General features: G+C 38.5%; 1 protein-coding gene across 3 annotated transcripts in view; it reads left to right on the forward strand.

The window, feature by feature from the left end:
• The first annotated feature begins 9,944 nt into the window (after positions 1–9,944).
• Positions 9,945–12,070, forward strand: part of TPR3 (Tetratricopeptide repeat (TPR)-like superfamily protein) — a 64,137-nt gene continuing 62,011 nt past the window's right edge. Inside the window, exons 1-5 of one of the 3 annotated variants that reach the window (XM_087690054.1) lie at positions 9,946–10,315; positions 10,435–10,528; positions 10,614–10,664; positions 10,756–10,932; positions 11,062–11,244. In XM_087690054.1, coding sequence (XP_087546180.1) covers positions 10,284–10,315; positions 10,435–10,528; positions 10,614–10,664; positions 10,756–10,932; positions 11,062–11,244 — 537 coding nt within the window. In that variant the 5' untranslated portion in view covers positions 9,946–10,283. Of the gene's footprint in view, positions 10,316–10,434; positions 10,529–10,613; positions 10,665–10,755; positions 10,933–11,061; positions 11,245–12,070 lie in introns of all 3 variants that reach the window. The other 2 variants (XM_087690053.1, XM_087690055.1) reach the window with 2 other exon arrangements.

Consider the following 12,070-nt stretch of genomic DNA (forward strand, 5'->3'; position numbering starts at 1 on the left):
TAAGGATCAAGTAAGAAGACATTCCAAAAACTATTTTCAACATCAGATATGGCCATAATGAGTTCATCATGATGCCTTTTGGATTGACCGATGCTCCTATTGAGAAATATGCAATCATACTCATATGACATCCTCTTTTTATAGAGTAGTAGGGCAAGGGACATGCAATAACCTAGAAGAAGCTGCTTGTATCCAATAGGCACAATGTGGGAAAGTGCTACCATCATGGAACTATAAAGCAATGTACTTGACTATCATTTGATGACAATGCTATTGTACTTTGTACTTTTAGTCTTGTCCATGTCTACTCAAGATTATGTTTATGAGTCCAAGCTAATATATCTTGGAACCTAATTCACTTGAGTAAGAGTCTTGTCTAGTCTCAGTCATCATATCTCTTGTCATTGACTTTCATCCTCCATAGCTAAACCTTACTCAAGGATCCATGTTTCTCAACATGGTATTAGAGCCATGGTGAGCTCGATTTAACTTAGCTCAATGTCCATCCATCTCCCCACAACCTCTGGTTAACTTAGTGTCCCAAGATGACTTCATCTCTCACTCCATTTTCACTCTACCTCTCTTGACTACCATAGCCAGCATCGTGCTCTATTGGAGCTCTTGGATCTCCTCACACAAGCCATATCTCAACTAGCCTTCTTTTGGTGAGTTGTTTCCTAACTTAGGATGTCACCTTTGAGCACCACAAGCCTTGACATTGGTGACTCCCTACCCTAGGATTGCATGATTTCATGCTCATTGTGCCTTGTTTGGTCGTACAATTTCTCTCATTGATATGAAGCACAGTTCAAACTATGAGCTTAGGGCTTTTTTAGGACACTATATGAGCTTCTTCCTCACCAAATATCTCAAGCAATGATTGCTTATACATGTTGTTGCGACTAGAAAACTAGGCCCTATTAAAAATCCTAAAGAAGAAGCCATAGCCACCTTTCACTAAAGCTCATATTTCACTCCATTTTCTCACTCCTCTTAGCTTACTCAAGTGTCTGCCACTCTAGTCTAAGCCAGAACTCAGTTCCCAACAAGATTTATAGTTCAAATCGGCAAGGAGGAGAGAAAGCAAAAACATCATCAAGATTCAAGCTAGTATATTTTGATACTACATAGTGTTATTTGACACTGCCATTCTTTGTGTCCTTTGACACAATTGCTTTCAACTCTTTTGCTAGTCTAATCTAAGATTTTTTGTGCCGATTTGTTGTTGCCCTTGCCATCCAATATGGGGAAAGATTCACTATCATGTTGCTTCAAAGGAACGGGCTTCCACACTTGGTATACAATGATCATTGATCCTAGTGAAGAAGGGCCTTTGGTCAATAACCATTGGCCAAGAGAAAAACCTAGAGATACTACTCTTGCAATAGTATGGAAAAAGGGTGATGACAAAGCCCAAGCCATCACCAAGCTTGAGCTTGATGACAATTATATCCACCATGTTGACATGTGTGACATTGACATATATCATGCCACTTGGGAACAGTGGGACACACTGTTTGTGGTGCCCAATCTAAATCATTAAAATATGGATTGTTGATTGACTTTTTCAAGTTGGTTTTGAAGGCTAATACACCCCTTGCAACTCACTTGAATTATATTTTCAGTCTCTTAACTCAACTTGTAGGGATTAGCTTAAACTTTGGTAATGTCTCCACCGCACTAATTAATATGCCAAATCCAAAGCTAGTAGACATCAAAACATCTCTCCTTGAAGAAGAGAAGAAGCTCAAAGGTAAAGAGGAAGCAAGCACTTCAAAAGAAGAAAATGTGCTCTATGTGAACAACACGTAAGAAAGACATGTTTGTGACTTTTGTAAAAGAACTGGGCACATTGAAAAAATTGTTATGCCAGGAAAATATCACAGAAGGCCAACCTTGCAATTGTCAAATACAAAGAAGACCATGAAGAAGAAGAAGAAGAAGAAGAAGAAGAAGACACTCAGAGCAGAAGGACAAGCCTCATCTGTCCTTCTATTCCCACTATCCAAACTAACTTTTTAAAGCCTTGTATGTACTTGCATTAATGCTCCAATTATAAGCCTCGTAACCCTCATGTAACCTATGCACTACACCCTCTACACACTTGATGAGGCCTTGTGATAGTCTCTAGATTTATATGGTTGGTTTCTCCATGTTTACACTTAGCAAAGTTCTACTCATGAAATCCTCTATATATTTAGTATTTTTATGATTGAGGAGGTTCTGCTCATGATAGCCTATGTATACTTAATGTTTTTATGGTTATGATTGAGGAGGGGTGTTGAGAAATATGCAATCACACCCCTATGATAGCCTCTTTGTATGGAGCAGTAGGGCAAGGTGCATGCAATAGCTTAGGAGAAACTGTTTGTATTCCCCAAGCACAGTGTGGGAAAGTGCTATCATGATGGAACTATAAAGTAATGTACTTGACTATCATTTTATGACAATGCTATTGTACTTTGTACTTTTAGTCTCATCCACGTCTACTCAAGGTTGTATTTATGACTCCAAGATAAACTATCTTGGATCCTAACTCACTTGAGTAAGAGTCTTGTCTAGTCTCAGTCATCATGTCTCTTGTCATTGACTTTCATCCTCCATAGCTAAACCTTGCTCAAGGATCCATGTTTCTCAACAACTCTTGCAATCTTTAATATGCTAATGCAATATAAATTTTGGCCCTATCTTGATGACATTGTCCTTGTTTTCTTTGATGATATCCTAGCCTACTTTAAGAGAGATAACGAGCCACAACATCTTTGAAACAATGAGGGCACAAAAACTCTATGCCAAGAAGAAGAAATGTGCTTTCTTCAAGAGATAGATTGAGTATTTTGGATACATAGTATCCAATGAGGGAATTGTGGTGGATCCTACCAAAGTAAGGGACATGCAAGAATAGGCACCTCTAGTAATAGTTAAAGAAATGTGCAACTTTTTGGATCTAATCTAATGGTATAGAGTCTTTATTAAGGACCATGTCTTGATGGCTACACCCTTTATTGATTTACTCAAGAATCAGGGTGCTATTATATGTACTCCCGTTGAGAAGTCCAGTTTTGAGAAGCTTAAGCAAAGCTTATCTCTTATCTTGAAATTATCTGACTTAAATGAAAAATTCAAAGTTGTGATAGATGCAAGCTATTTTGTATTAGGTTGTGTACTCATGCACAAGAAGGTCATCTAATAGCCTATTCTTTAAGAAAATTGAAGACTTATAAAAAAGAATTATGCTACTCGTGACATAAAGCTACTTGTTGTGATTTGTGCACTAAAGCTATGGATATAGTATTTTCTTACAAATAATTTCTCTCTCATCAGTGACTACAAAAGTTTCAAATTAATCTTCACTCAACTTGATCTAAACACGAGGCAGCATCAATGGATAGAAGTCTTGCAAGAATATGATTTTGAAATCAAGTACAAGTCTGGAAAAGAGAAAGAAGTAGCAAATGCCTCAAGCTGCCCAACATTTCTTAATGCTCTCATCTTAGAGAAACCCTCTAAAGTAGGATCTCTAGCTGCTACCCAGTTATCATATCCTAGAGATGACCAAAGAGAAAGCAACTAAGGATATAAAGTATAAACAAATGCTAAGGGAGATACCAACCAAAGAGATAGACTACAAACTCAAGCTCAAGTATCTGAATTTCTCTATTGACAAAGGACTTTTCTACTTCAAGACAAGGTTGTACATATTGTCGAGCTAAGAACTCAGGAAGAAGATACTTTAAGAAGCTCACAAATCCCCATTCTCAAGACACCCTAGCTATGTAAAGGTTCTCAATGCTATAAGGAAAAGCTATCGTTAGGAGAAACTTAAAGGTGATGTACTTTAAGGGATACCGAGTAAGCTCCAGCCTCTTGATATCCCTCAAATGAAATGGGATTTTATCAGCATGGATTTCAAGTTGGATTATCCTCAATTCAAGGAGAATACAACTCAATCTTAGTGATTGTGGATATGCTAACAAGGTTGCTCATATTTTTCGATAGTTAAGACCAACTACAAGGCTTTAGAGATCACAAGACTCTTTGTTAAGGAGATCTTTAGGCTTCATGGATTGACTAAGAGGATTGTTAGTGATCGTTATTTTCTCTTCACTTCTCATTTTTAGAAGTGCTTGTTTGAAGCCATTGGAATAGAGCTTTGCTTTAGCATAGCTTACCATCCCCAAACTAAAGGAAAAATTGAGTGGGTAAATCAAGTCATTGAGGGCATACTTAGAGTTTTTAGTTGTAGAGAAACCAAGGAGTGGATACTATCTCACGAAGGCCCTATCCTAGCTACTCAAGACCAAATGGTACATCATCAAGTTGGTCGAAGACACCCTGTCTTTGTTTGTGGGAGTGAATAGGAGTAGTAATGGATGGATAAATGTATATGATGTTAGAGAGATCCTTAAGGAGGATTAATGATAGCAAGAGATTTGGCGAATTCTTGTATGAGAGTAGAGATGATGATAGAGATTACATAGAGTAGAGACCAATGAGAGATGAAACAACACACATGCAAGAGATCAAAGGCTCCAAGTATCTCAAAACCAATCGTCAATTAAGAAAACATGTTTACAATGAGTCTCCTCTTCACCATGTCCTGTTTCACCTTGTTATACCCAAAAACTCGCACCAAGCATTAGCTTCTACTCTACTACTCAGATGGTAAATCGGATGGTTCTCTTGGCTCCAAAAGGGGGGTAAAACCCAAAGATGCCTGATTAGAATTCTCCCGGATCGCTCCTTCTCCCTCCTCATCATCCGAAGTGTTGTTCACTGCAAAGTTGTAGACATTGACATGAGTGGTAGCATAGATTATGGAGAATTTATTAGAGCCACCTTGAACCTTAACAAGGTTGACCAAGAGGAAAACTTGTTTGATGCTTTCTCATACTTTGACAAGGATAATAGTGGGTAAATCACTTTGATGAATTACAGCAGGCCTGCCTTGAGCATATCAGCTTTTGAAAATTCCATATGCACATCTAATTGAGAATCTCATATGGATCCCCCTTGTCCAAATCCTTTCTTAAGAAGACATTCAATATAAGTGTCCTAAGTATAATGCCTTGTAGGAGTACTCTCATTAACATCTTTCAGTAGGCAATAGTACCTCCATTGACCTCCCAATCTACTTCTTGTTGAATTGGAGGACATAAGAATTTGTTGTGAGACATGAGTGTTTAATGCTTCTCCTGTTGTGTTGCCACTATGGATGCCATAGTATCTTTAGGACATATGCTGAGCCATGGAAAGGAGTTCTCATGTTTGGTCCCCCAAGGTTTAGAAGAACTCTTCGTGTTAAAGCTATTGTGACAAAGTGTGGGACTACCTTTTTGAATGTTTCATCAGCAACATTGGCTTGAAAATGACATAAAGGAAGTGAATACATAGTTCACTATATGTTGTTTCATAAGCAATATTGGCTTCAAAGAACACAGTTTGCTATTTGTTTGATTTGACAAGGTGTCCACTTCAAGAGCCAGATCAATGAAGCATGACCATTACCTCATATGCTTTGTAGTCTACATACATACTGGCCAATCCCAAACTTAGCCATGGAGAGCTCTAATCCTTGGAGATGCACTTTTGGACATGAGATTAGATAAATGTATGTTTCCATATGAGAAGATGATGGTATTTGTAGTTTGATACAACTTCAAATTAGATGAGATGGGCATATGCACAGTTTATGAACACTACTTACTACCACTCTTTTACAATGTGCACCACAATCATTCTCTTTGAAGTCATCGCTTGCATTTTCTAGAATACAATTATGAAAATAACAAGCAACAATGTACATCGAAACATGATCCAAATGAACATCTATGGTCCTAAGAAGATACCAATGATTCTTGAGCATTCCAAACCCATTTTCAATGCACACGTGACCTTTGGATAGGTGTCAATTGAAAAGCTTCTAGTCACATCTTACTAGAGGGCAGGACTCTTTGAAGGGATAACTAGGTGTATGCAAGCTTCGTATCCAAAATCCACAAGGAAGTAAAGTGTAATGTGAACTCCTTAGAGACAAATGACAGGTTCCTATAGCACTTGTGTCTCCTTGAGATGCCTATAAATGGAGGAAGCTTTCTAGTGGCTTGCATCATTGGCACCCCTGGGCATAACCACACAAACATCCCATATGCATACATGGAAAGGCTTGAGTGGAAGTGGTGTCTACATCAATACTGGGTAGGTATGTCTTCAATGTTAGGTTTTCTTGCAAGCTTAATATGAATACCATCAATTGCCCCACATACATCGGGGAACAATCTTAGTGCTTGGATTGGTACTACGGAGACAGTCTCTTGATGGAATAGAGATAAAGTTGGATCTCAACTTCGTTTGCAAGGATTTTGATAATGATAAAAAACAATACTTTTGGATAGTAGACTCACCAATCCCAAAAGTGTCTTTTATGCGATATCAAGTCATTATGAGCTAGTCAAAGAAGGGTGCAACTTAGTGCTCTCTCTAGTTCTATTCGTGGGTGCACCTTATCACCATCACCTTCTTCAAGCCAATGTTGGAATGATGCATGTGACATTATGATGCGCCTATAAAAGAGTTCATTGCATGCTATGATATCTCGAAACCAAATATTTTCTTGTAGATCAAACCATTAATCATGTTGTTTAGGGAAAATCCACCACTTTGAAGGATACTTTCATGATGCGCATTATGATGCGCCTATAAAAGAGTTCATTGCATGCTATGATTTCTCGAAATCAAATATTTTCTTGTAGATCAGACCATTAATCATGTTGTTTAGGGAAAATCCACCACTTTGAAGGATACTTTCATGTATGGGCTGCATGTGTCACCGCACATGGAAGAAGGATAGACATGTACATGAAGGTTCCCAAAAACAGTGTCATGGAAGAAGCATTGTTTGACTCAACAACCTACAATATCATGACTAGGTGCCATTGTGCTCTTCATGATCCATATGCTTTGGCAATGACTATATGGATTTTTGAGACAATGGGGAAAAATTGCACAATTACTTTGACCTATGTATATTGACTACGACGAAAGGAGCACGATAACTAAAACTCTATATCCAAATGCTTTGTTTAAGACGATTAGTTTACTAAATTTTAGCACTTACATGTTTATATAGTTTTAGCTATCAAATTTGGTTTTAGTAAGTCATGGATTCAATTATCATGACTAAAACAAAACTATATATCTAAATGCTTTGTATAAGACATTTAGTTTTACTAATTTTGAGCACTTACATGTTTATATGGTTTTAGCTTCTATCAAGTTTGGTTTTGGTAAGTCGTGGATTGAATTCTCATGACTCAAGACTTGCATAGTGGAATGAGTATAATAACTAAAACTCTATATCCAAGTTCTTTGTTTAAGACACTTAGTTTTACTAATTTTGAACACTTTATATGGTCTTAGGTATCGAATTTGGTGTTGTTAAGTTATGGATTGAGTTCTCGTGACTTAAAGAAAAAAAAATCCTCGTTGCTTGAGAGAGAGAGAGAGAGAGAGAGAGAGAGAGAGAGAGAGAGAGAGAGAGAGAGAGAGAGAGAGAGAGAGAGAGAGAGAGAGAGAGAGAGAGAGAGAGAGAGAGAGAGAGAGAGAGAGAGAGAGAGAGTGTGTGTGTGTGTGTGTGTGTGTGTGCATGTCTATGCATGTGCATGTGTACATGCAAATGCACGTTGAATAGATGTTGGGGGGAAGATAGAGGAAGACAACGAGAGAGAAAAGGTACAAGTTGCGTTGTTTGCATCCATGATAGATCTATATTTTTTGATGCCAAGTCGATCAAAGTTGGTAGATCTTCCCCTTTAGTCATGGATAACCACATCAGAAATCGAGTCGGTGATTTTTGGTAAACAGGAAACCACCAACTTAAACCATGTGACTTTTTTGTGAATGCATTCTACATGTGCATCTAACCAGTATGAATTTGGGGCCTCTTTTCTTTCATAGACCTACCGAGTACATCATCTCAGTTGATCATTGCTTTTATAATGCATATTATATTAATTCACAAAAGGTTATTACATACTACATCCATCAGATGCCACGTGGCTCTAGGCCAAGTTTCTTCGCTTCTTAGTAGACAATTAGAAAATCCAATGTGCAAGCACATTCAAAACTAACAAATATTCTACACTATTTGGTTTCATACGACCATAAGACCCAAATATGAAATTAGTCCTTAGTGACCAAATGAATTTGATGGTTATAGCACTTAGGAGACCTATCAACTTTCCAATTACTATCATCTATTGAGGTTTGATCAACAAAGAATACCACCAACAAGTTGAAGTTGTCACTGAATTGGCTTTACTAAGCCATCTTTTGAGCCTTCTCTAGACTGGGGAGACATACAAACAGTCCCAAAAAGAGATGTTTTTTGTCTTTTTCACTCTTCCATAGAAGGGGTATAGGGGGAAGACTTGGAATCTCTTAACCAACTTATTGTGCTGCAAAGGGAGTTTTTCAATACTCTTTTTTCCATTTGGTTTCAAGCTTCATGGAGATTGTTGGGGAAGGAGTGTAGGGATCTCGAGCCGATTTGTAATGCCAACGATGTTTCTTGTTGGACTAACAAGATCCCTCACTAAAGAATTATCTTTTTTTACTATTGTCATAAGCCAATCATCTCTCCTTTGTTGGATAACTATGTCTAGCATATATTTTTCCCACTCCAATAGTTGGAACCGATTCTAGATCTCCTCTACTTGGTGCCATGAACCACCATTTGAATCCCATACATCATTCCAATTTCTAACTCCCTTCTCATGCAAAGACTTTGCAAGTCTGGGATACCTATGGACTAGTGAGTGTGCAAGGTCAAAGGCAAATGGAGATAGCCATATACTTCGATTCAAAGATAAGTCTCCTTGTCTTTGACCCCTTGAAGACTAGGTTGCATCTAAAAGCACCTTTTGCCAATCGGAAATCAAAGCTTGTGCTACATCATATTGAGGGATTCTTATCTTCAATTGCAAGCAACATATCACATCCTGCCAGGGTAGATTGGCCCAAGGTGTGTCTCTTATCCTAACTGATGAGATCCAATGCTTTAAGATGATAGACTAGGGTTGAGACTCTTGCATCCTCTTATGTAAGGACAAGTTAAGACTTAGAGACTTAGCACTTAGGCTTTCGAGTCATGCACCCCCTTTGCTTCTATATTCAGCTAGAACATCCTTGTTGATCTGGGGTTGCATCCTCCTACCCTTCTAAGACTAGAGAAAGTATTGCAATATCTTTTCAATCCTACACTAGGCTGAGTGACGTGAAAGGGAGTAGAAATCCCACATACACCGTTGTTGAAGCAAGAATTGTCTTGATTATTATCAATTTCCCAACAAATGAGCAAGGGGCATCCATCCACTTCTTCATTTTATCTTAAAATTTTTTGAAGAACCAATTAACGCATTGAGACAGAGTCATGCCAACCCCTATTGGTGCACCCAAATAGCAAATTAGTTCCCCCAGCTCGATGATTTTGAAGCCAACTCGGAGAATCCATCGATATAGGTCTTTCCACTAGAGTAGAAATAGTTTAGTCTTAGCCTAGTTAATTCTTGAGGCAAATAAATCAGAAAACTCACAGTAAATCTCTAAGAGATGTTTGTTAACCTCAACCATTGAAACACTATCAGCATCAAAAAATTGCATTGTTGCATGAGAACCATCAGGAAGAGGCAAGCCTTTATTTGTACGACTTTGAACAGCTTTGTCAATCTTGTGAAGTAGAGGGTCAATGATCAATGAGAATAAGGGCACCCTTGGCACCCTCGTAAGATGTTGATGACACTTGATGCATTCTCGAATAAAGTTGCCACCATGTTGCAAAACATTGGGCCAAACTTCATTGCTGAGAGCACACCCAACTTAAACGACTAGCTCACCCTTTGTCCCAATCCATGTTGATGAGGATAAAGTCTATCTCCAAGCTTCATGCACGGGTATCAACATGTTTTCTTGATGGGGGTCTGCCCTAGTTTATGTAAGACACTAAAGCTTCGCTGGAACGGTAGTTGTTGGAGCCTGCAGGGCAGTATTTTACGCATGTTGTAGAAATCAACTAGGAATGTTTTTTAGGCCTAGCTAAGCCATGTGTAGCTTTGATGGCAAGCAAGATGCTAGCCTAATGTAGCTACTGAAGCGAGAATCTGCGAGCATGGCGACGGAGGAGAACAATGGATCCCTCAAGGACCAGGGAAATGCTCTCTTTAAAGCTGGCAATTACCTGAAGGCAGCCGCTGTTTACACGCAGGCCATTAAAGCCGACCCCTCAAATGCTACACTATACAGGTCAGATTTCCTCCAGGTCTGCATTTATTCTTTCTTACTCCTTTTGTCTTTCCTGTCATTTTTTAGATGTCTTTCTGGGAGGCGCTTTTTGTTCTTCCTGAGAACGTAGTGAAGACCCTTATTGCGGTGATGCAGTAACCGATCAGCAGCATTTTTAAGTCTGCTGAAAGTCACAAAAGCGCTTGCTGATGCAGAAATGACCATCAAACTTCGACCTACATGGGAAAAGGTATTGTTCATTACCTGCAACTGGTTGTGTCCCAAAATATTTATTGTCAGTGATCTGTCCCTTCACCTTACGAACCATTTACCAGGGATACTTTAGGAAGGGGTCTGCATTGGAAGCCATGGATCGCCTAGAAGAGGTATGCTGGCAGGGATCTCTTTAGTTAGTCAATCAAGCTGTCTATCAAGGTATGCGTAGCTGCAATAACGTTCACATTGTCTTCATTAAAGGCTCTTGCAGCTTATAAAGACGCACTAGGTCAAAACCCACAAAGTAGTGAGGTGGCCACAAAGATAAAAAGATTGTCTCAAGTTGTGCGTGAGAAAAAGCGTGCACAAGAGAAAGAGGCCGCCAAGCCTGCTACTTCTAAAATGGACACTAGTATTACCGAACTTAAATCTGAATTGGTAATGCTGGACCCTAAAAGTTCTGATGCCAACATCTATGTAGAGCCCTTTGGGTATTTGTCAAGCAAAAATGATCTCAGATCGCAGGTTTACATTCCAAGCTGACAATTTCATACTGATGTATTGAAGGTTCAAAAGATCAGTAGTGAAGCTATGGGAGAGAGTATATACAAGTTTTTTAAGGAGCTGCTTGATCTTTCCTTAAAGGAGTGGTGTGAAAAAGGTGGTAAACTTGATGCCAAAGTTTTTTTCCATTCAGAAAAGAAAAAAGATAACTCACAGAAAACCATTCCAGTGGTGGCAGTGGACAAGGTAAGTAAAAAGATCATCAAACACCTTATCTTTTGGATGTTGCATGGTTTGTGAATTGGTTTTCATTTAAGGTCTAACTTGCATAAATAGTTGGGTGAAACTTATGTCAATTAACCCAAGGCTAGTAGCATCTGACAAATTGTTGTCAATTATTTCCAAGTACATTGGAGATCAGAAATAGTATTTTAAGCTCCCACTTAAGTTTACTGTTTGTTTTGTGAGTTTTTATTTTTTCTAGATAGGCTTCATTGGAAGATATATTCTTCAAAATGAATCTTTTTGACCATGATGTGCCTTTGTTTCCAATAGATATTACTGCCTGTGTGACTCACATACCTTCATGCGATGAATTTGGAGGATTCATTTCAAGCACTCGCAAGGAGAGCAAACATCAATTGAATTTAGAGTTTCATCAATAGCACACACAAATAGATTGGACTTTCCTTGGACGAAAAAAGATGTTTGTACAAGGCAATCTTGCAGTTTTTGGAGGCTACTAGGAGCATCTTCAGAAGATAGGTGGTTGAATGAGATTACCTCGCCTAAACGGTACATAATTGGCTGAATTTTGGACATAAAAAGCAATGATTTGGCCGGCCTTGTATTCCCATAATAATTTGTGCCCTATTCACTTATCACTTAGTAATTTCAGCTTACAAAAAGGTGGCCTTATGAAGGTTTGAGGCTTGTGTCATCCATTCAAACTACGTGCTACTACTACTTTACATCTTCCATTGTGTAGTACAACATTTGTGAATTGGCTGTAGTACAACATTTGTGTAGTACAACATATAGTATGTCTCATTGCTGATTGAAAGAAGTTTTG

The sequence above is a fragment of the Lygodium microphyllum genome, chromosome 12, assembly GCF_053477565.2.
Source record: "Lygodium microphyllum isolate KBCC chromosome 12, Lygodium_microphyllum_v1.1.10, whole genome shotgun sequence".
NCBI classification, from domain to species: Eukaryota; Viridiplantae; Streptophyta; class Polypodiopsida; order Schizaeales; family Lygodiaceae; genus Lygodium; species Lygodium microphyllum.